The sequence below is a fragment of the Gavialis gangeticus genome, unplaced genomic scaffold (genome assembly GCF_001723915.1).
Source record: "Gavialis gangeticus isolate Ggan-Ray unplaced genomic scaffold, GavGan_comp1, whole genome shotgun sequence".
Lineage (NCBI taxonomy): Eukaryota > Metazoa > Chordata > Crocodylia > Gavialidae > Gavialis > Gavialis gangeticus.
The window spans coordinates 13,781,604-13,806,692 of NW_017728994.1; the positions used below are offsets into that span (position 1 = coordinate 13,781,604).

At 44.4% G+C, this 25,089-nt stretch overlaps 1 protein-coding gene across 2 annotated transcripts; it reads right to left on the minus strand.

Annotated features, from left to right (window-relative positions):
* Window positions 1–13,065: 13,065 nt before the first annotated feature.
* LOC109287340 (pulmonary surfactant-associated protein D-like) lies at window positions 13,066–24,502 on the minus strand. Of its 2 annotated transcripts, none has more exons than XM_019502314.1 (5): window positions 24,374–24,502; window positions 22,138–22,346; window positions 17,310–17,408; window positions 15,672–15,755; window positions 13,066–13,529 (listed from the first exon to the last, which is right to left on the minus strand). In XM_019502314.1, exons 2-5 carry the CDS (start codon window positions 22,328–22,330, stop codon window positions 13,153–13,155), a joined length of 753 nt encoding a protein of 250 aa, XP_019357859.1. In that variant the 5' UTR covers window positions 22,331–22,346; window positions 24,374–24,502; the 3' UTR covers window positions 13,066–13,152. The 2 variants fall into 2 exon arrangements, with proteins under 2 accessions (XP_019357859.1, XP_019357858.1); XM_019502313.1 differs by lacking the exon at window positions 24,374–24,502 and adding an exon at window positions 22,947–22,991.
* Between the last annotated feature and the right edge of the window lie 587 nt (window positions 24,503–25,089).

The window sequence follows — 25,089 nt, forward strand, 5'->3', positions numbered from 1 at the left end:
GTGCACTTACTTAGGTCGAGATTGGATTAACCTGATCTAAGAAAGGGTTAATCTGATCTTGTGACTACCTATATATTTTTGCAGCATAGCCCTGAAAACTGGAAAGCCCAAACACTCACCAGCCCCTGAGCTGTACTATTTCCGTTACTGTGACTAGGCATTCCTCCTCCCCTGCCATGGACCTGCCAGCATCTGCCTAAACCCACCAACCCCCTCCCTCACTGTAAACCAGTTATGCCCCCCCGCCTCACCCAGAATTACTGGCTATCGATGATTGAGAGAGGTCCCGGGTGATAGGAAAAAGGCAAACATGGTGCTCATCTTTAAGAAACGGAAGAAGAATAATTCAGGGGGATACAGATTTGTCAGCCTCACCTCAGCCCCTGGAAAAATGATGGAGCAGGTCCTCAAGGAATCTGTTTCTAAGCACTTGGAAGCAAAGAAGGTAATTAGGAACAGCCAGTATGGATTCATCAAGGGCAAGTCATGCCTGACCAACCTGATTGCCTTCTGTGATGTGCTGACTGGCTCTGTGGATGCAAGAAGAGCAGTGAATGTGATATACTTTGACTTTAGCAAGGCTTTTGATAGTCTCCCATGGCATTCTCTCATGTATCAAGTGGAGTGACCCAGAGGTCAGTCCTGGGGCTGGTTGTGTTCAATACCTTCATCAATAACCCAGAAGATAGGATGGAATGCACACTCAGCAAGTTTGCCGATGACACCAAGGTAGGAAAAGTACTAGATATGCTGGAGGACAGGGCTAGGATTCAGAAAGACTTTGACAAATTGGAGGACTTGACCAGAAGAAATCTCATGAGGTTCAAAAAAGACAAGTGCAAAGTCCTTCACTTAGGTGGGAACAATGCCAAGCACTGCTACAGGCTGGAGACTGATTGGCTAAGTAGGATCTCTGCAAAAAAGGACCTGTAGGGTACAGTGGACAATAAGCTGAATATAAGCCAACAGTGTGCCCTTGCTGTGAAGAAGACTAACGGCATCCTGGCCTGCAGTAGGAGCATTGCCAGCTGATTGAGGGAAGCAATTATTTTCCTCTATTCAGCACTGGTGAAACCACATGTGGAGTACTATGTTCAGTTTTGGGCCCATCACTACAGAAAGGATGTGGACAAATTGGAAAGAGTACAGTGGATGGCAATAAAAATGGTTAGGGGCATGGGGCACATGACTTCCAAGGAGAGGCTAAGGGAACTGGGCTTATTTGGTCTGGAGAAGAAAAGACTAAGGTGGGATTTAATAACAGCTTTCAACTACCTGAAGGGTCTTTCCAAAGAGGATGGAGCTGAACTGTTCTCAGAAGTGTCAGAAGACAGAACAAGGAGCAATGGTTTCAAGTTGCAGCAAGCGGATTTTTGGTTAGATATAAGGAAAAACATTCTTATATATACCCTCATAAGAAGGGCGGTAAAGCACTGCAACAGGCTACCCAGAGAGGTTGTGGAATCTGAAGGTTTTTTAAGACCCAGCTAGAAAAAGCTTTGGCTCAGATCATCTAGTTGGGGATGGTCCTGCCTTGAGCAGGGAATTAGATTAGATGACCTTCTGAGGTCCCTTCCAACCTTATTTTTCTATGAGTCTATGATTCTAAGCTGACAGAGACTTCTGTTTTCTAAGGACCTTGTTACATGTTTATTTTATTCCTTCTAGAGCTTTTAACCCCCAGATTAGCTGAATATTAGGTGCATCTACACATCCTTAATGCACAGAAGCTACTGTACATTTAATTTAGTACATGCTTACTAAAGTATTAACTAAATGTACAGTAACTAGACTTACTATACAGTAGCGCCAACACATGGGTATTTAGTGATGCTTACTGCACAGTAGCCTTATACTACTGTGTAGTAGTGTATTAGCAAGGTTTTTGCATGGCATGCTACTGCACAGTGTTATTAGGCTACCATATGTCATGTAGACGCACCCATTAACACCATTAAGTAGCTTAAAGCACTCAGCATGCAGCTCAAAGTTACATCACTCCAGAGCAGAACTATCTCTGATCCACCTAATCTTTCTCTTATACCAATGAGTTGTGGCCATCCCCCACAACTGTGCCACTTAAGTTGAAGTCCTCAGTATCCCAGGATGAAGTTTCCCCTCTCCATGAAGTGTTTCTGTGCACAGCTGAAGACAGTGACAGCCCGAGGCAGGTGCAGCCTGGCGGGGAGCAAGGGGGGAGGTGAGGGATGAAAAACTCAAACTGGTGCATCAGGATGCTGCTGCAGACAAAGTGTGGCCCAGCACAAGAGAAAGAGGAAAGCCATGTGAGGCAGTGCCAAGGATGTGGAGGGTGCTGCATGAGGGGGCTCTGATGCTAGCTCTACTGCCCAACCTGGCAAGGCACTGATGGCTCCATTACTGACCAGCCTGGGGGCATTGTACTACACCGCCCCACTGGTTTCCTTTTTCAACATCTTGTCATGGCTGCTGGGAATATTTAGCAGCCCCAGTGGTGTGTGTGTGTGTGGCGGGGGCTGGGGGAGAAGGAGGAGGAGGAGGCCTTATCGTAGCAAGCCACCAACATGCTGCCCATACCTTTGCCAGGCTCCAGGCGAGGCAGGTGATGTTGATGGTTACATGCTAACCCATTTCTTACAACTCTGCGTGTAGAGCAGGGATAAAACCTGTCCTGGCTTACCAGCCCTGCTCACAAAGCCTCTAGTGGCAAGTCACAGCTGCACAGGTGGAAGACAGCCAGGGCATATCTACATGTGTATTTATGCTGTCTTAAATTTACTGCACAATAAATTACTGCGCAGTAAGTGAGAATTGGCCAGCATCTACACATGCAGGCATTAAGGCATATTAACACTGTGTGTGGACTGACTTGGGACTAAAGTCAGGTGATGACCATGTCTGGCAGCCAGCATGGGGATGCTTTGCTTGGGGGCATTTATGAAGTCATGGCATTACTGCAGGGTATACTGTTATGGGAGGCTGAATGCTTGTCCAGTGCTTGTGTTATCCCCCCAGTCCCAATGTGTAGCAATCGTGGCAAGCCTGAGGGTTCAGCCAGCACCTTTTTTGCGAGGAAGACTTGCTCTCCCTCATCCACAGTGGCAAGTTGCAATACTTTGGCAGGCAAGGGTGCTTTCCTTAACATTTGAAAAAGATGGCAATTAGTAACTCTGCCATGTATTATCAGGCTAATGCTTGGGCTTGGTGGGCAGCTGCATTCATTCATGGTCACCGTCAGGGAGTGGGGTGGGAGATAGTGTCCTCATGGTGCTCAGCAGCAGCTCGGAAACAGCTTTGCTTATTTTTGCTCGGAGTTTTGCAAATACTTTCACAAAAGACGGGAGTCAGTCAGTCATAGGAATCATTCTCTTTTAACAATCTATTAACATATTTATTTACCCTTTTCTTTATACCAGAGCAACTAGGGGAGGGAAACAAACATTACAAGCACTGCAAGAACATTACAAACACATTGCAAACATTGCAACCCAACTGCACCCCCCTTGCCCACCATTGGGAAAGTGGGTATCCATCTATTCCCACCTTCCTGGCAGCAGAGACACCTTTTCATCCTGGATTTTGAAACTGACTGTTCTCAACACTGTATGTGTTTGTGTGAGGGTTGGAAGGCACACCTTGCAGTGGTGATATATCCCATGCTATTCATGCATGTATGTATATGAGAAAAGGGGGGACCTCTCTCACCTGGCCTCTAATAAGCAGACAGGTCCTGGAAGCAGGCAGGCCCTGGGCGTGACTCACCCTCGACACCAAGCAGGAGCAAGTAAGAATTCACAAATTTTTCAGTTTGTAAATCACAATAAAATGCAATGCTATACATTCATGTATGTATTAGTAGTGTATACTGTATAGTGTCATATAGAAAATAGTGTATATAGTACAGACTGAGCTAGAGAGCTAGGCAGGGAGGGAATTTTCCCCCAGCATGAAGCTGGGTGCTATGTGTCTGAGTGTCTGAGTGTGTGTGTGTGTGTGTGTGTGTGTGTGTGTGTGTGTGTGTGTGTGTGTGTGTGTGTGTGTGTGTGTGTGTGTGTGTGTGTGTGTGTGTGTGTGTGTGTGTGTTGGAAGGCCCACCATGCAGAATTGGAAAGCCCACAAATTTCCAACTCTCACAGGCCCACCATGTGAAGGTTAGAAGACCCACACATTTTTCTTTGTGTCCATTGGTTTTTCACAATACATTGAAATGCAATCAATTTTGATTGGGAATTCACAATAAACTGAAATGTATGTTACTTAAATGCTAAAACAGTATAGCCAGCTGTGTTTAATAAACAATGCTGTTGGTAGTCAAGTGCTGGTGAATAATATAATAATAATAATAATAATAATAATAATTTGTTAGTTAATATTAAATATGTAACATGACCATGTACATTTCTTTCTAAAAAAACACATATCAAACATTACACGCGAACTAGCCTGGGGTAAGAGGGGGAAGAGTTTTGATTTACAGATGTCTCTTGATGGGTGAGTGTGTGCTTGTATGTAATATTTGTGCATGTATTTTGACATAGCAATAAACAGCCATGGGGCAACAGGAAGTTCAGGCTGCAATGGCAGCATCAGGATGTGCATTCAAAGTGAGCAATCTTTCATGTGAGGGCTTGTTGCTAAGAGTCCTATGGATGGACCTACGAAGGGAAATTTTTACCTAGCCAGAAGCAGAGTGACAAAGCAGGGTGACAAGATGGCCCAGCCATGGGGCAGCAGGGAGCAATTGCTTGCTTGTTCATTAGCTAAAGACATGGCCACTAACCAGGATGGAGGAGTTTGGAAGGCTGGGACATGGCCAGTAACCAGAAAGAGGGTAAAACATCAGCCACAAGCTGGCTGATAAGGCCCCAGGCATGGATAGGGAGACATGGGGACAATTTTTCCCCAGCCAGAAGAATGGAGTAACATGGAGCTAGTGGGGGAGGCCCCCTTCCTGGTTACTGGCACAAACATGGTGGGAGAAGCGGTGGCCTGGGCCACTCAATTAACTGGCATATTTTGTTATCCGGCATCCCCCATTCCTAGGGGATGCCAGATAACAGAGCTTTTACTTTATAAGTATGATACATACTATAATGTATAATAGTATAGATCTAGCTGAGAGAATGCTGAAGGAAGTGGTGTCAGGCTCCTCCTCTTGTTCCTCTTCTCTTCCTCTTCCGTTGCCTTTTGTCACCACTACTGGGAGCAGCATCAAGCTCAGAATGGAATGGTAGCTAAATATTGGAAGGAGGGAGCATAGACAGAGCATAGGAATTTTTATTGAAAACCAAAATACAGTGCCTCTTGTGCACCTCGTGTACCTTCCTTCGTGACAAAAAATTCCAACAACCCAGTTAACAAGGAAGTTGAAGTAAAAGATCCCCCTCCCCTGCCCCCCAGGCACAGATAATTGTCAGGGGCCAGTTACCAATGAATGCGTAAAGGTGCCACTTGTGACGCATGTCTCAATGTGCTCTTTCAAGTCGCACATCACAGCGCTGCACTCATCCAGGACTTCAGTGCACCCCACTTCAGCAGCCTGCAGTCTTCTTGAACACTGGATTCACATTGTGGTGCCCCCCAGGGGCAACTCTCACCACTGGGCTGAGCCTTTCTGTTTTTGGTGTTTCTGGTGTGCTGCCATCTCTCAGCTGCCTCAAACCTCTCTCATCAATACAGTGAACATACACCCCAGACACTGCTCCTCCAATTTATAGGGCTTGAGTGGGGCAGGAACCCCTCCTCCCCCCGGCCTCTCTTCGTGTAAAAAAAAAAAACAGACAGTCTGGGCACCGGCTGGAAAAGGGTGGGAAAAGGAGGTGGGAAAAGTGCCTTTGCAAAGGGTATCCGGCTTGCCAAAATGCAAGCCAGGCTTGTGAGGGGTCACCCAGGCAGCACGCTGCTCCCTCCCCACCCAGGCAGGCAGAAGCAGAAAAGACTGGGCATCAGTGTCTGTGGGGGCCTTTGCAAATGAATTGGTAAACTGCTGGTGTTTTGGCCAGCCAGACTTGTGAGGGGCGAACCACCCAGGCGGCCTTCCTGTGTACATGTGCGTGAGAGACTGGGCAGGCATCAGCCACTGTAGGGACTTTTGCAAAGTTTGTACCTTGGAAAAATGCAAGCAAGGCTGGTGCAGGCTGTCCCCCTCTCCCCACCCCCTCCAGGCAGGCAGAGGAGACTGGGCATCAGCCTCTGTGGGGGCTTCTGCAAAGTATATGGCTTGGCAAATTGCTGATGTTTTGCGCAGCCAGACCTGTGCCCTGTGTACCTGTGCACGAGAGACTGCTAGCCCCTCCCCCACATGCCCCATGCAGCAAGTGCCCCAAAAAAGCAGAAGGCAGAAAAATTAAAAAAGAAATTTTACCAAAAAATTAACAAAATCTCCATTCCCCACCCAGGTGGGATTTTGCCATCCCTTCCCTTCAAAGATATGGAGCCAGACAGAAAACCAGGATAACATGAGGTTTTATTGTAACACAATATTGTAAGCAGTCGGTTACTTGCCCTTCTTTGCCTTCACCCCACCATCACCCTGAACTGGACCTGGCTCCCTAAACCACAGTGGTGGTTGCCTGACCCTGCTGGCAGTTGTACGACCCTCTGACTCCAGTGCATTTGGGGGAACAGGCTCACCTGTATTGCTCCTGGCTACTTCCTGGACAGAGGCAAGCCAAGCAGAGCTACATTTCCCTTTCTGGGATGATACCCATTTTTCAAAGAAGTGCTTCAGCAATTTCTGCAGGACATCGCTTATCAAGTCATGTGAACTCTGGTAATCAACACAGGACTCCGTGGCTATGTCTACCAACTGCTGCATGTGGTCTCACACTTCCTCAAGGAGGGCATCATTGGAACATATTGACTCATGGAGTTCATCCTGCCAGGTATCTTTGCATATCAGTCTGGCTCGTGATGAATCTGCCAAAACCTCCAATGAGATTTCTTGGGAGCATCGCTGTTTGCAGCACATATCCTTTGAGAGCTCTGCTGCAGTGTGAGATGGGGTTAGAGGTTTGGGGGCACATTCCTGGTCATCATTGGGTATGGTACCTGGTAAACAAATGAAAAAAGTCTTCCTAGTTTTGTGACATTTCCTTCCCCAAGAGATGGAAACTACACACCAGCACCCCCCACCCTGCACTAGAGAAAATGAATGCAGGCTCAGAAATAGACCCCACAAGAGTGGGACACCATTCATACTGCCCATAACTTACAAGTGCCCAGTTTGGAACCACATGCAGAGCTGCCACTGCCCGTGCCAGCTGCAAACAATTAAAGCAAAAAATTTAGTCTGTTACATTCCAAGATATTGAAACCCAAAAGATAATGGTGTATACCCTTCATCTACCATCACTGACAGAGCATGGTGACCCACCTTCAGCAACACATGAATTTCTCCCCTGGCCCCCCAAACCCAACTGGCACATTTCTAAGCAGTGCCTTCCAGTGGCAAGAGGCACAGATACTTACAAGTCACCAGCTGTGGATCTTCTTGGGTCTCAGCAATCATCAATAAAATGATGATTGAGTGTTGTTGGGAACACAACAAACCACATTGGCTGCATCGGTTTCTTCCTGTTCCTCCTCCTCCACCTTATCATCTGTGCTAGTCCGTGGAATGGAGGAGGGAGGCACTGGAATCAAGTCAATGGTGCACCCGTTCTTCTTGGCAGTTCCCATCCCGCAGGAGCAGGGAGCTGTCTCCGTACAGCTGTAACATGTTCCCATTTTCATCTGCAGGAGGGGCTGCCCCAGTTGGTGTGCTCTTCACACCAAAAAACCCCATTCCCAAAACACTGCATACCCATAGTGTCGCCCACATCATTGGAGAGAATGACAGACAGCTGGCTGTAGATAGAAGCAACTGTGCGCCCTGCCCCAGAGTGAGAGTTCACATCTTTGGCACGGTAAAATACAGATCTCAGGGTTTTGATCTTGTACCAGACCTGGGTCCAGTCACGATTGTGCCCTTCCGCCTGCATTGCTTTTGTAATGGAGACATAAACAGGTTTCCTGCTACTTTCCAGCTTGTCTATGATGCTTTGCTCCAACCAAATGTCGATTAAGTTATTCCTGGGTCCAGTCCCCAGGCACTGGAGGTATCAGCCTCCTGCTCCACCACCTCCATACTGCTGGCCTTGGCTTTCTGAGACCTGGCGAAGCAGTTTGTGGTCAACAGCAAGTGATTCGGATTCACAACAGGTCCCTGGCAAAATTTGGAGGTTGGCTTTATAAACATGTTGTGAAAATTCCAAAGATTGTGAAATCATCACCTGTGACTCACAACACCCAAAGGTGGATGAAGCACCCCACTCACCAACAAAAGACTTGTTGATCAGCTTGAGCATGGGGTACATAAGGCCATTTAAGATGGCTGCTCAATGACCTGGAATGTTGCAAAAATTAATCCTGCCTGCCTGCTTGTGTTTTGGCTTGTCTTCCCCTAGTTAGTCCCACAATGGAGGCTGTTTTGTTATTGCTGAATAAAATAATTTTATTACAGAAGCACAGTCTGTTTTCACTGACCTTGGAACAGTATTCAGCTGGCTGGTCCTACATTAACAGGACAGCACTATGGTAAAGTCATATGTTTGCAATCTTCTTGATTACAAATTGTCTTGAATAAAGATTTGATGCATCAGATCATCTGCTGCTTCTTTTCTCAGAACCAAACAAAAGCTGTGCAAATGCCCAGTGCCCCGGGATTACTTGTTGAAAAAACAGTGGTCACCTATTTAATGCAGCTATATAGAGCTCAACCCTCCCTCTCATCCCCCGCTGATGAAGGAGAGGGGCCAAATGGAGATCAGGATGAAATGTGTGAGGAATGGGAAGTGGAGAATGGAGAACAACACAGTGAATACTCCTCTGACATGGAGAATCTGGAGGATGTGGGTGAGCAGGAGGAGGAGGAAGAGGTGGTGACAGTGCTGCTGATAGAACTTGGCCTTGAGAGTAATACAAGACATGCTACAACACGGGATAAGGATGATAGGGTATTCAGCATTAGCCTGTATACAAGATTACAAAAAAAGAAAACAGAGATGTACGGAGGAGTGGGAAAACCAAGAGGCATCCCAAGTAGTGGAAGATGACTGGGCTGTGTTGAGAAAACTCAGGAGCAGCATCCACATGGTCTGAGCCAATGAGAGCAGCTCAGACTGGTGGAAGTGAATTGTGCTGACCACTTCGAATGACCAGCAGTGGCTGGAAATGTTCTGAATGACCAGGGAGATGTTTTATCATATCATCTCAATGCTGGGGCCCCAGATTGTGAGGCAGGACACTAACATGCATCAGGCCATCCCACCGGACAAGACAGTGGCAATTGCCATCATGAAACTAGTCACTCAGTCCAGCATCCACTACATTGCAAACCAGTTCGGTGTGGCCCCCTGCAGAGCTGGGGTGGCAAATCTTGAGGTATGCCAGCTGCTGCAGGACATCACTGCAAACAAATTTATCTGTCTGGGGAATCCACAGGAAGTCATAGATGGCTTCAATGATGGCCATAGATGGCCCCCTAACTGCATGGGGGCTTTAGACAGCATTCACATCCCAGTGCTGTGCCCTTTGGGGAGAGGGGGGTCTTTCACAAACAGGAAGGGATTTGCCTCCGTGAGCAAAGCTGTGGTGGATCACTGGAGCCGGTTCATGAACGTTTTTACAGGGTAGGCTGGCAGCGCATATGATGCATGAGTGTTCAGAAACTCTCCACTTCCTGGCCTCATGGAGAAAGGACATTATGGACCTGGAGTCCACAAGACAGTGATCTGTGGTGTTGCCATTCCCCCAGTTATATTAGCGGACGCTGCCTACCCCCTAAAGCCCTGGCTCATGAAGCCTTATGGAGGGAATGTTATGGACCCATAGAAGCTGATTTTCAATAACCGTCTGAGTGGTTGCAGGATGGCTGTTGAATATATGTTTGGCTGACTGATAGGATGATAGAGGGTGCTTATGTGCCAGTGCAAGCTGGAGCCAAAAAATATCACAGCCTTTGTAGTAGCAGCCTGCATGCTGCACAACATCTCTGAGACCTGCAGAGAGGTTTTAAGCCAGGCGTGGGCTGAAGAAGCGCAACAGGTAATGGCCAGACAGAGACATGGCTGGTCAGAAGCAGAGGGACCAAGAAGATATGCACAAAGAGAAGCTGGTTGGGCAGCCCTTGTGCAGGATTGTCTGGCACCACATATTGCTGACAGCAACTACCAGTGCTTGTTCTTACTTTTGATTACAATAAATTCTTTTACAATTTACAACATAAATGTCTGTGTCTGTCTGAAGAGGTGTGCAGTTTAGCGGATGGGGGGTGGAGGGGAGGACGAGCAGGGCAGGTGGGGGAGGTGGACTGGAAGGGTTAAGTATACCTCTCACGGGCTGGCTGGCAGCAGGCAGGCAGATGGGGGGTGAGTGAACAACCTGAAGTCTGCCTTAGGAGTGTAACTGAGGGAGGAAATTAGTAGGAGACTCCCGGCAGGGTAGGGGGCAGGAGGCAGGGGGATGGGACTGTGGAGGCCTACTGTAATTCATTAGGAAAGACATTACTGGGGGTAGATTGGTATTTTGCTTCCCACTTCTGGAATCTGTGGGAAATGACACACGCGACATAAATCTGTCTAAAGAATGTGGCATGCAAACACAAATGTGCCGCACCACAATAACCCGGGCTAAAATTTTTCAGGTGTGGTAAATTAACAAGGATCAAAAACCGTGTCAAGTACAAATGCCCTTAAAGAGCAGCCTTGAAGCATGCTTGAAAAAAGAGAAAGGCAGTGAGTCACGACATCTGCTACTTTGGCCTGGGGCAGCAGAATTAAGCATCAGTTAAAGAGTCCCTTTGCAAGAAGGTGGGGCAGGGCGAGAAAGGAGTCTAGTCTGGGATACTGGAGGACCTAGCCAAACACTATCACCCTGTGTGTGACATGCCACACATTCCAATTAAAGCTTGATAGAAAATAGCTATAAATACGTTGTACATTTTTCAACTGGCAAATTTATGGCTCATTGGCCATTTTTATAGTGTCATAATTAGATTGCATGTATCCGATGTCTGAATTTATTGTGCAATTAACCAGTTAATTGCACAATAGCTGTAAAATGGAGGCTGCATGTCAGAGAGGAACAGTGGTTATATGCAGTTAGCATCCACTCTGCCTCTGTGAGACACAGAATACTAGGTAAGATGTACTTATGGTCTGACCCAGTAAATGGCAACTCTTATGTTCTTATGTCAGGGGCCTTAGTGAGAAGAGATGCATATATAAGCTGAGGAAGTTTTCTGGAAACCTATGTATACTGCTATGGATAAAAAATAATTTTAACTAAATATCATGGGTGAGATATTCTTGGCTCCATTTTATTTCAAGTGTTATTCATATTAAGCATATGGGACATCTTTCTGATCCCTTCATAAGCAGTTGTCTCACCACCAAAGGGAGTTCCTCTGCAAATCAGAGATTTCTTCTAGAACTATAAGATTGGCATAAAGTGTAATAAAAAATAAATGAAAGCAAATGTTGAACTAAACCAAGCAATCTATTATCTTGTATTTGCAGGCTTCTCCTCTACTGCTTCCTTACCTTTTCCTTCACTTTCTTCTTCTTCTGTCTTGTTTCTATTTAAATATTATGATTCTTGGGGCAGAGCTTTTGTGTGTAAAGTGTCTGATGCTTCTGCATGCTGAATAATTAGTATTAATAGCATGTACATTCACATTTAGCCCAAATTCAAGTGTCTAGCAGGACCAAGCCACAGGGGTAGCTGTGACACTCCCTGGTGACCCCAAAACTCCTGCCCCATTCTTCTCTCTAGGTCTCTCCCTTCACTCCCATTTGCCATGCCTTGATGTTCTGAGTTGTTTTGGAAAGGAGTCTTACTTTCACTCTCTTGCTGGGCTCCTAGTCCTGATCTTTGTCCCTTTTGGGCACAGGATTCTTTAGTCCTGATTGTACCCTGTTCAGGGCTCAACTGGGACCCAATAGTCCCAAAACCAAATCACTAGTCAAACTCAAAGAGTATGTAACCACTCTGGCTATAACACAGTCTACCAAAATCTCCACATTCTGGGTCTTAGTCCCCAACTGGCCCTCAACTTCAGGTTGTTCTTAAAGTTGGCAGGATCTTTAAGCCAACCAGCAACAGGACTAGTCTCACTGCCCTGGTTCAGGCCCTGGCTTATATGCCACTCAAGCCCTACTTACTTCCAGTCAGGCAACTTGTTAACCCCAAAACATTTTCTTCTCTCTAATGGTAGCGAGTTCTTGATACCATAGTTACTATAGCAGTGCCTCTGCTGCTCTAGAGATACTCTGTCCTATTGTGCTATTGCTGTACAACTAGCACAGCAATAGGCACTTTCAGCTTCTGGCCTCTGGCTGTTTATCCCTTTGTAGCTAGCCCTTATTTGCCTGCCCAAGAGCTTTTTGCTACTGTTTTTCCTTCCCTGCCATAGACTCCCTGTTACAGCTATTTGCTAAAATATCACTCAAATGCTTCTAGAATTCTATCACTATCAACAACAACAATCTGATAACCAATTTGGAAACAAAAATTCTAGCCCTCTAAATGATTTTAGACAGGAATTAAGGGAAATCTGTATATGAATCAGTTCTCATAGAACCTGTAGCAGCTCAACACAATATCTGAATCAAAACTGCATGATTACTTTATTGAAAAACAGTTCCTCAGCTACAGTAGGAATTTTGCAGAGAGACAGCATATATCCTTGATTACATCACAGTATTCAGAATGAAAGATTATTGGACATCAATATTATAACAAAACTGAATGGTTTTTTGCAACTGGTTCTGAGAAAAAAGAATAAGGACAGATGGCACTTTTACAGATGCTCCAATGTGCTGTGATTAGAACACATTGGAGCAGACTCCATTAATCAAGTCTGCTGGAGTGTTCTAATCAGAATGTTTCCAGCATGCTGCAGCATCTCGTGTATTCAGCATCCTGCATTTCAAAATGGCAGTGAGGTCACTTTAACTAAAGCTTGAGTTTTAGTTAAAGTGTCCCCTCCACCATTTTGAAATGCAGGACACTGAATACCTGAGACGCTACAGGCTTTTTAATTAGAGTGGCTCCCAATAGCCACTCTAATTAAAATGCCGCCCCACCATCATGACCCCGGAGCATGTGTATAGGCAAGCAGAGAGATTAAAACTAGAATTCACAAATTATTAACCGTTCTTCTTCACATGATCGGTCATTCCATCTACCATCTGTATACATTTCTACACAATCTTCTCCTCCTCCGGTATCATTTGGTTCTCCAGGAGCCCAGTTTGCATATCCTATTACTTCCATGCTTTGATACTTAAATATGCCTTCTGTTTCCATGTCATTTATATCAAGGTATGCTGCTTTGTTATAACGCTGTATTATCCGTTGTATGGCACCATTCTCAGATGAAGTCCTTGGAGAGGCAAGATGACCTCCAGCTTGAGAGCATGTGGCTTTTGAAGTTTTATAGTCACCAGCAGAACCATTGGCAGCAAATAATTTTTCACTGATTTGACTCCCATTTATGAAATCTTCAACTAGAATACAGAAATATAGTAAAGCCAAGTTAAGGGTTTTTTCCCCATGTTAATCTATCATCCTAGAGGAATGGGGTGGCAGGTCCCAGAACTCTCTAGCAAGATGAAGAGTCAGTTTTGGTTATTCACTCCAGGTGAAATCTGCACACATTAACCCAGGAGTTGAAATAGGACAGGTGCCATTAAAGCTGGAGCAGACGCAGAAAGGTCTTTGGAAACCTCTATAAACTCAGAAAAAATATTAGAAGATGGCCAATTTGGTGCCTATCTTCAAGAAAGGGAGGAAGAAAGATCCAGGGAACTACAGGCCAATCAGTTTTACCTCAATGCCTGAAAAGATCTTGGACAAAATCATCAAAGAAACAATTATCAATAGGCTTATAGACGGTAACTTTCAGAGAGATAGCAAACATGGCTTCATTGCAGGTAGATCTTGTCTGACCAATCTCATTTCCTTCTATGACCAGGTGACACATCACCTAGACATAGGAGAAGAGGCAAATATCATATTTTTGGACTTCAAGAAAACCTTTGACTTGGTGTCCCATGATATCCTTATGGAAAAATTGGGGAATTATGGCTTTGACAATTTCATGAGCTGATGGCTGGGGAACTGGCTCCATAGACAGACCCAGAAAACGATAGTTGATGGAACCGAATCAACATGGCACATGGTGACCAGTGGCATCCCGCAGGTCTCCATTCTCGGACCTGTACTCTTCAGTGTGTTTATAAATGATCTGGACTCTGGTGTTAGAAGCAGACTGACCAAGTTTCCTGATGACACCAAACTATGGGGAAGTGCAGTCACCCTAGGCTGGCAATCCAGGCTGACCTCGACAGTCTGACAAGGTGGGTGGATCAAAACCTGATGGCATTCAACACTGAGAAATGCAAGATACTCCACCTCAGGAGAAAAAAAGCACACCACACTTATAGGCTTGGCAGTGCTACACTCACTAGCACCACAACCAAAAGAGACTTGGGGGTCATGATTAACCACAAGATGAACATGAGCCACTGTTGTGATGCTGCAGCCGGTAAAGCAAACAAAACTGGCTTGAATCTACCGATGCATCTCAAGCAAGACTCAAGGAAGTCATCCCCCCATTTTCCTCAGCCTTGGTGAGACCACAGCTGCAATAATGTGTCCAGTTCTGCACTCCACAATTCAGAAAGGATGTGGAGAAGCTTGAAAAAGTCCAGAGGAGAGCCGCATGAATGATTAGAGGACAAGAGGGCTGGCCTTATGAAGAGAGGCTGAGAGACATGTGACAGTTCAGCCTAGAAAAGTGCAGGTTCCTGGGTGACTTGTGGCAGCCTATATGTACATAAGGGCTGTGCACCAGGAACTGGGAGAACATCTGTTCACCAGGACACCCCATAGGAAGACAAGGTCTAATGGTCACAAACTCCTGGAAGACCATTTTAGGCTGGACATAAGGAAAAACATCTTTAACATCTGAGTTCCCAGGTCCTAGAATAGACTCCCGCAAGAGGTGGTGCAAGCATCTATTCTAGATACTTTCAAAAAACACTTGAATATCTTGCTGGGATCATTTGACCGTTGCTGACTTCCTGCCCTTTGGACCCAATGATTTTGTGAGGTCCCTTCCAGCCCTAATGTCTATGAAATCTATGAATAAAGCTTAGGCTTTGAATAACCAAATACTTTTGTTATTTCAGCAAAAAATAAAGGAAATCATCAGGAAAGGAAGGTTTTTTTACTTCAGGCACCGTGGTTTTTTTCTGTGTTAGATAGCATTATAATTATATCCTGTGATGGATACATCATAGGGGCACATGTGGCCATAAAATCCATCAACTTTACATGATGGCATTTCCTTGTTCTGGTGAAATAAATGGGAGTTTTGGAAGCAAAATCTGGCCATTTATACAGAATGGCTGTCTCTTGCTTTTTTCAGGTGGGGGGGTTCAATGAGCATAATTAACACACACAGTAACATTATTTCTGTATAAATAGAACTTGGGTGAGATTCTTCTAATATATGACATTATCTTGTGACAAATTATACGAACTCCTTTGAATTTTGAAGAAATTGGGATCCAGAACTGCATCCAAGCTTCCCCATGTACATTCATTTTTCCCTGGCTGGAACTAATGACCTTTTGCTGTCTTACCTTTATGCTTTTTATTGATAATATCTTGCAATGATTTCAGCTGTCCCTGTAGATTTCTAATTTGATTTTGGAGATGCTTGACTTCTGAATGAGAAATAATTATTCTTATTTTGACACACCAAAATATAGAAAACATTTCTAACAGCATGACCTTAAAAAAGATATCTGCAAAACTAGTAATAAAACACATTGTTTTTAATGTCTAAATTTCTGAAGAACATTTACTATATATAAAACTGTGGCACGGAGGGCACAGATTCACTAAGGGTCTTGTTACACGTTTGCTTGCAACAGTTGTAAAGCATTGGAATGCAGTGGTGTATTAAAGATAGCACATGTTAGTCCTCACCTGAAACAGAACAACTTTGTAATGCCATGTGGGCACTTAACACATACTGAACTGCCTAAGTGTGTGTCGGCTTATGTTTTAACTGCACTGAGTAAGTGTTAAGTCAAACTTGCAACACCACTCTAATACTAAAAGAAAAACTACCTGTTCATTTCAATTCTAGTTCTTTGCTTCAGTCATAAAACCTATAGTTAGAAAAATAATTGGTTCTTATGGTACTCCTTTTTAATTAATACAATTTTAGCTTGCATGAGAGATGCTGAATGGTGTTAACAGAAGAGCTGGTTGTTTTAACTATAGTTCATTTAGAAGTTCATAAACAGAAAACAGGTCCAGTTCTGTTAATTTATATCAGTTATATCAAGTGTAACTCTATTGACTCAAATTATTCCTGATTTATGTCAACATGAAAAGAGAATTAGGTCCAATAATTATATCTTCTGGGGAAATCAAGTATCACTTATGCAAAATCACCCCTTCCCTCCCACCCCCAGAGAACTTTCTCAATGCATTTATAGTCTGATCATACATCATGGTTATATTTAGCTTGTATGAAATTATAAACATATCTGAATCAAGGTAGCTCCAGGCTAAATGATCTGACTATAACCAAAGGCAACAGTTACTTCAGCAAAAGATAGGGCTGTCAGAATGAAGCAGGTGTGGGGGAACAGAGAACTTCTTCAGTATTCTAATTTCCCTTTCCAGGCTTGAACTGGGTTTCATAAATGACCCAGCTTCAGTGACAACATGAGTGGGAAAATAAATGTCTTGAAATATGATCAAAGTTAGTTAATGAAGCTTTGCAGAGTTATGCAAAATATTAGTATTCACCATGAACCCACTTCAACACAGCATTGTGTGCAAGAGTAAAAGTGCTTACAAACCTCAATCTAAGCTTGAACAAGAGTGAAAGTCATTTGTGCAGCTGAAGGTAAAGCTTGGAAAGCCTTTTTTTCTTCCAGTAACACACCTATTATTCGCCCTTAACTGTTGTGTCTGTAGGTATGTCTGCATTGCTGTCACAGACTTACCTTATGTTTCCCACAAGACACAAGACAACCCAAATTTCTTGGGTAGGTTTTGCAGCCTTTCTTTCGCTACCATGAGTAAAACTAAATTAACTGCAAAGATTACAGTTATTCATGGCTCACCATTCAACAGAAGCAACAAAACTCACCTAGAATAAATAACAAGTCAATGCATTGAAAGCATTTGGCCAATGCTATTAAGTTTCTGCATTCCATACCTTCCTTTTTTAACTCTTTGAAAAGGTACATACTGCTTACCAGTGACGCAACACTCTGCTTTTGGTCCCCGTTCACCCGCTGGGCCTTGATCACCTTTTGGTCCAGGGGACCCAGCCTTTCCTGGAAGACCATTTAGTCCTTTCAATCCAATGGATTGATTGAGTGACATGGAAGAGACAATAATAAAACAAGTGAAAAATGTGATTGTTAGGTGTTGCAAGATACAGTGATTTCTTTCAGCATCAGCGTGGGGCACAAGTCAGAACATCATAAACATTGGAGAAGTTCAGGTCCTGATCCAAATCCAGGCTTCAAACTTGATTTTTCTGTTGTAGCTGAAACCCTAAAGGCAAAAACAAATTTCAGTTCTGAAATCTGGTTTCGATTTGAGTTGCCCTGTTTGGGTCAGTTTCTTGGAGTTCCTGAAGTGCTTCTTAGTAAGTACAGAGCTTCAAAAGAATTAAATGTTTAACCATTTCCCTTCTAATACCTGTTACTAGATTTTCAAAAAACCTATATATTTAATACACTACACTGTTTTGTAAATATACTTGCTTATTTAAGGACTTAAATGGGACCTATAAAACTGTTTCTTGATCTCATTTCCCTCCATTTTCCATATATATACATGTACCTTTTTTCTTGTCTAAGCAGAGCAAAAACTACCTTTTCCCATTTTTCATGCACAATGTGAGCTACAATGATTTTGAGATCTCAGTTGGGACTTCAGGTGACATTCAGGTAAATTACTATTACAGTAAAATTATTAGGACTATGCAAAATTTTGGAAGCCGTTTCATTTCAGAGGTGTTTTGGCCCATTTTGGTGCCTGAAACACCAAATCCAAAATGAAAGGGAAAGCTCCCAAACATCTCTGAAATGCAATGAAACCATCCAAAACATTTAGGAAAAGTTTTGGAATGTTTTGGGAATGCCCCCAGCGGGAATAGTTTAACACCCCCGCAGCCCTCCTTTTAAAGAGCCTGAGGCTGGGCGGGGGAGGGCAGCCATGGAGGCTTCTCCCACTGCTCCCCCCACCAGGGCAGAGGCAGGTACAGCCAGAGGAGCTGTGGAAGAACCCCCATGGTTGCCCTGCCTGGCCCCAGCCTCCTGGCACTTAAAAAAAAAAAAAAGCACTGCACTCACTGGCTGCAGCAGTGGTGATTGGAGCCTATGAGGGCTTGTGGCAGAGCCCTCATGTACAGTGCAGTTCAGTGGGAGCAGGTGGGATTGCACCCCCACTTGGCATCTGAGCAGCAGCTGTTGCATTGCATGGGTGCAGCACAGCTCAGAAGGGCGCCATGTGCTGTCTGGGACCTGGGGTATCTCCACCTGGCAGCCAGAGCCCAACACCACCCAGACCCAGTGGTCCCAGATCCCAGACAGCGTGTTGCACCCTTCCAAGCCAGGCTGCACTCGCACAATGTGATAGGTGCCATGCGGGTGCCAAGTTGGGGGGGGATCCCTGCTACTCCCTGATGACTGAGGGGGCTCTGTCATCCGGTGAGTGCAGAGATTTAGAAAAGAAAAAGAAAAGCCCCACACTCACTGGTTGCAACAACGGCAATCAGGGCCTCTGAGGGCTCATGGTAGAACCCCCCTGCACAGTGTGTGGCAGAGAGGGGCAGTGGGTATCACTCCTCTGCATGGCACCTGCGTGGCAGCTGCCCCATGGTGCAAGTGCAGCACAGCTTGGCAGGACACTGCATGCTGCCTGGGAGCTGCGGGCACTGGGGCTCGGCGGTGTCAGACTTGAGCTGACTGCTAGAGCTGCCCCAGCTCTTAGACAGTGTGCGGCACCCTGCTGAGTCACGCTGCACCAACACTGTGGAGCAGCTGTTGTGTGGGTGACAAGAGGAGGGATGATCCCTGCTGTTCCCCCCTGCGCTGCATGGGGGGCACTCTACCACAATCCCTCACAGGTCCCAAATACTGCTGCTGCAACAAGTGCAGAGCTTTTTTTTTTTTTTAAAGTGCTGGGAGGCTGGGACTGGGCAGGGGATGGGGCCAGACAGGGCAGCCACTGCGGCTTCTCCTGCAGCTCCCCCCACCAGTGCAGAGCCAGGCACAGCCAGAGGTTTCATAGATTCATAGATGTTAGGGTAGGACGGGACCTCAGTAGGTCATCAGGTCCAACCCCCTGCCCTAGGCAGGAAAGAGCGCTGGGGTCAGACAAGCCTAGCTAGGCACTTGTTCACTCTCCTCTTAAAGACCCCTAGGGTAGAGGAGAGCACCACCTCTCTTGGAAGCCCATTCCAGATTCTGGAAACTCTTACTGTGAAGAAATTCTTTCTAATGTTCAACCTAAATCCGCTCTCTGTCAATTTGTGGCCATTGTTCCTAGTTACTCCAGGGGGTGCTCTAGTAAAGCATCTACGATTCCCTGCTGCCCTCCCCTCATGAATACATAGGCAGCCACAATATTACCTCTCAGCCTTCTCTTGTGGAGGCTGAAGAGATCTAGATCCCTCAGTCTCTCCTTGTAGGGCCTTTGCTTCAGGCTTCTGACCATACAAGTGGCCCTCCTCTGGACCCTCTCAAGATTCTCCGCATCCCTCTTGAAGTGCAGTGCCCAAAACTGGATACAATACTCCAACTGCAGCCAGACCAGACAGATCATGCTAATGCATGATAAAGTGCAGTTAGCCTTGTTGATTGCTTTGTCACATTGACGACTTGTGTTCCGTTGACTCCAAGATCCCTTTCTACTGCTGTGCTGCTGAGAAACACTGTAAGTGCTTCTCCCCCAGCCTGTAAGTGTGTTGGTGGTTCTTTTTTCCCCAGGTGCAGCACTTTGCACTTGTCTTTCTTGAACTGCATCCTATTTATTCTGCCCATTTTTCCAACCTATCCAGAACCGCCTGGATTCATTCCCTACCCTCTAGTGTGTTAAATTTGCCCCATAATTTGGTATCATCTGCAAACTTGGACAGGGTGCTCTCCAAGCCTTCATCCAAGTCACTGATGAAGACATTGAGCAGCACTGGTCCAAGGACCAAACCTTGCGGGACTCCACTGCCCACATTTTTCCAGGTTGATATTGATCCAACCACCACCACTCCTTGGGTGCAACCCCTAAGCCAATTTGCCACCCACCTGACTGTGTAATCATCTATATCACAGCCTGTCAGTTTATTTATGAGAACAGAATAAGATACTGTATCAAAGGCCCTCTTAAAGTCTAGATAGATGACATCTACCTTGACTCCTGAGTCTAAGCATTTTGTGACCTGGTCATAAAAAGAAACAAGGTTAGTCAGGCAGGATCTATCTGCAATGAATCCATGCTGACTTCCTTTCAGCATTATTTCCCCTGCTGGGCTCCCACAAATGTGATCCTTAATGGTTTTTTCTAGAGTTTTCCCCAGGATAGAGGTGAGACTAACTGGCCTACAGTTTCCTGGTTCCTCCCTCCTACCCTTCTCGAGAATAGGAACCACACTGGCCCTTTTCCAATCCTCTGGGATGTGACCGGAGCACCATGAGTGCTCGGACAGCTGTGCCAGTGGCTCTGCTATGACACTGGCCAATTCCTTCAGCACCTTTGGATGAAGTTCATCCAGGCCCGCTGATTTGAACATATCCATCCCCTCCAAGTGCCCCTTCACTCAATCTGTGCTAACAGTTGGTGGGCTGGTGTCCCTCCTGTTTCTATCTATGATCCAATTGGGAGATTTGTCTTGGTCTGTGTCTAGGAATACAGATGCAAAGAACTCACTGAAGAGCTCAGCTTTGTCTCCCCTCTCTGTCACCAATTGCCCTACTTTGTCCTGTAGGGGTCCTGTGCTACCCTTTGCCTTCCTTTTGCTCCCTATATACCTGAATAAGGACTTTTTGTTGTCCTTAATTTACATTTCCAGTGTAAGTTCTAATCCTGCTTTGGCCTTCCTAACTGATTCCCTGCAAGTGCGAGCCAGGGATGTATACTCCTTCTTGGTAGCTACCCCCTGTTTCCACAGCTTGTATACCTCTTTTTTTGCCCTTAGGCTTTCCTGAACTTCCCTGTTCAGCCCAGGGGGCCACAGGAAAACCTGTAGCTGCCTGGCTGTACCTGTTTCTCCCCAGCTGATCCGAATCTTCAAATCAGCACCGAAACTCTGAAACAGATTCGATCAAATGGAAACAGAACAGTGATCTGAAACACCAAAACAAATCACTGTCCTCCAAAACAGCCAAATCTGAAACCAAAATAAAACAGCCATTTCACACAACCCTAATACAACACTGTATAGATCCTTTTTTAAAGTGGGTTGAATGTCTCTTCGATCTCTGCCCCTTCCTGAAGCAATGAGACTTAATAATCTCTTTCAGAGTTTATCACTTCCAGCTTCACTACCAGCTCACCTCATGCACTGTCTTGACCACGCAGGTACACAATCCATCCTGGTTCTGGCTATCTCTAAGGAGGATAGGAGCATTTCATTTAAATACTTGTTCTTTTTTTAACCTTTTTGCTGATATTGCCATGCATGCCAATTAATATAATTGATGCTGAGTACCTTCATCACCATAACATGTGCAGACAAGCTAGCATATCACAGATTACAGCACAATTTTAGCTCATGACACTTTCTGGCACTGCCCATTTAGAACTGCAAGCTTGGAGGTGAAAGGTTCTAGAATTTAGTACCTAATTGTGGAGCATCCAATCCCCTATTATAACATAGATTTATTTGGTCTCTCAGCAAAACTGTTAGCTTTGTCCAGTGCTTAATATTTATAAATAAGAGTTTAAGAATATCCACACTTTTTTGTGACTGTGGTACAAGTGCTATGGGACTACACGATTTGTAATATGCATCCCTGTTGCTTGTTTCTTAAGAAAAATAGGAGTGGGTAAATGGTAAATAAAGAAATATAGCTATACCTCTATCTCCCTTTTCTCCTTTAAGACCATCTTTTCCATCTCTTCCCGGTAATCCATTCTGAGCAGGTGCACATACAACCAGTGTACATGCATTTGAATCCCATTTTTGGACAACCTGATCAGGATTTGGACGGGTGGTTACCATGGGTGACACAAGGACAAAAGTATGGAAAATGGCAAGGAAAGATAGCATTGTTCAAATGTCTATCCTGTAAAGAAAGAAAATAATAGAAAGAGATATTGTAAGGACATTTTAAACTGTTTATGTTGCAATACAACACATTGCCTAGATACATGTACTAAATGACTATGCAGTAATGACTGTGCAGTCAGTTTTTCATGTAGATGAGGCCACTGAGTCTTAATAATTTATAGGATTTTTTTAATATCTCCTTTATGGTGCTTCAGTGACTATGAAAACACTTGAAAGCGTAATTCATCATTTAACATCTTGAATGTATCTTCTAAGACAAGCATAGCTTTAAACAAACACACACAAAACCAAACAGCAAATTGTTACGTCCTATCATTCACTTATTACCCAGTTGTTTGAACAAATGTAATCATTATGAATTATATGGAAAAATGCTTTTAAGAAGGTGAATTGGCCTTGATTTTTGTTGAGCAATAGTGCACAGGTGCCCTAGAAATGTTAGCAGCCAGGCAATATAAATAAGCATAATTCAAATATTTCCAAAATTCAAATAGTTTAAGAAAGCTCTGGTAATACATTTCCTACAAATTCTACATCATTCATCATTAAAGAACAGAATTAAAAGAAGCATTAAATATACCCTCCAGTCACTTACTCTGAAATTTCTGGATTTCTATGGAAGCTTTACCAAGAATATTTTTCTTAGGGGTGGACCCCTTATTTATATGCTCTGGCTTAAGTAACATGAGCTCTGGTTTTACAGGTATGCCAATATACTGGAGTTTCACTTTAGAAGAAGTATTGTGTGTGCTCATTGAAACCATAATCCCAAGAAGGGTAACCACAATAAATAGAACAGCTATTGTTGGAAATGTAATGGAGGAGGAGCTAAGCTGGCTCCTACAACTTCTCCATGAAGTGCATTAATTTTGTAAGCAAGGCAGGTAGAGTGAGAAACTGACATTTTGGCCTATCCAAATTGCACATAAGTCCGTGACAACCTGGAATTTCACTACCTTATTAGTTGGGGCTCACACTACCTTATCAACAAATTAGTGTAAAAAATGCATATACACTTGTAGGTTCTTTGAAGATCTTCTTCAATACAGTGTGCTCAAGAAATGAGTTTTTATCTTCTAATGCAGATAGTGGTCCTCCCCTTGAATCATTTGATGACTTCATTTTCTCACAGCACTATTACCACATTAGACAGAACCATGAATAAGGTGCACATTTAACATGAGCTAGCTAATGCATATTTAACTCCTAGTGAAAATAAGGCAATTGCCATTCTAGCACACAAATTAAAATACACACAAGATTCTCCACTGGCATCTACCCTGGCAACTAATGCATGTTAAGTGCCTGATTTAGAATCATAAAATAGTAAGGTTGGAAGTGACCTCATAAGGTCATCTAGTCTAACCCATTCCTCAAGGCAGGATTATACTGAATTAAACCATTCAAGTGCTTGCCTAATCAGTTATTCTCATCCAGGGTGCCACAACAGCCTTTTAGGGGTGCTATGGTGTAGGCACTGCCACCAGTGCTGCCACCGGCACTGCTGCTGCAACCAGGTGGAAGTGATGTGTGTACCTTGTGCGGAGATACAGACTAGGATGGGCTATGACTGAAGCATGTGTTCTTGCATTAGGCTATCTGATAAACCTAAAGGAAGCAGTAGAGCGTGCTCCTGCTGCAGTTCTGCCAGCTTCACACAAAACACACAGGGCAGTTTCACCTCACTACATTGGTTATGGTGGCACAACCCTGGCTGAGAATCACCAAGGTAAAGTGAAGCAGCAAAACAGTGATTCTCAACCAGGGTGTTGCCAAGTTCAAAAAAGTTACAGAGGGAGTGCCCCAAAAGTAAAAAGTTTGAGAACCACCAGTTGCTAAAAATACACTTTTTAACTGGTGAAAACAGGGCAAGGCTTGGCTGTCAACATATTATATTAAAGATGGGCACTAATACAGAGTAAGATATCACACCACAGTATTTTTTATACAGCAGGGCAGATCAGGAAGAACAGTGTTGAAGCTTGGTTTTGCAGTTTATTTTGTTTTGCATAGTTTACATACCCTAAGGCCCCAAACTGAAACTTGCTGTCAAAATTTTGTAGCGTTTGGTGAATTTCCAACTCCAGAGACTGTGAAAGAGTATTAGATAAACAGGGCGTTTATACACGTGCTTTGAGCATGGGGGGTGGGTGCTTTAATTACAGTGGCTCATTGAATGAGCTTTAGATAAAGCCCCGACCCCCCCCGCCACCATTTTTAAGCACCATGACACTGATACATGAGACACCGTAGGCTGCTGAAGCATAGTAATTAATTACCTGATTAATCAAGTCTGCTCTGACTGCTGTAATTACAGTGTGTTGGACTAGCCTCGCTGCTCAGGTATAGGTGCCCATAAAGTCAGTTTCATGAATGCTTTGAAATTCTGAAGTGCTTTTCTATCATGGTACCCATCTGAAGAACTGCTTCTAGTTCATAAATGAGTGAACTGAGTTGGTCACAGCAAGCCTTTAGGTCCATATTAATACATATCAATGATTTTTCCTTTGACTAATTCAAAAATCCTGCATAGGAACCAGTACCAGAACAGGGGATCTGCAGACTTTGCAGACTTTGCAAGACTATTTATTTGTTTTCCTCCCTACCCACCATGTGATGCTTAAGTGTAGCGCAAGAACATGCACAGGCCTTCTGCATGAGGAGTGACCCTCAGTTGGTCATCAACAGTTTTTTGTGGCTAACAAAAGAATCCTTCCAACAAGCATGCAAATAATAAT

Bases quoted from the DNA above. Each gene is read 5' to 3' on its own strand.
- LOC109287340 (XM_019502314.1), bottom strand. From the start codon at position 22,330: ATGCTATCTTTCCTTGCCATTTTCCATACTTTTGTCCTTGTGTCACCC. The intron at 17,409-22,137 runs GTATAGCTATAT...TTGGATTGAAAG, and splicing joins AGGAGAAAAGGGAGATAGAG to GACTAAATGGTCTTCCAGGA. The intron at 13,530-15,671 runs GTAAGACAGCAA...TCTGTATTCTAG, and splicing joins TATCAATAAAAAGCATAAAG to TTGAAGATTTCATAAATGGG.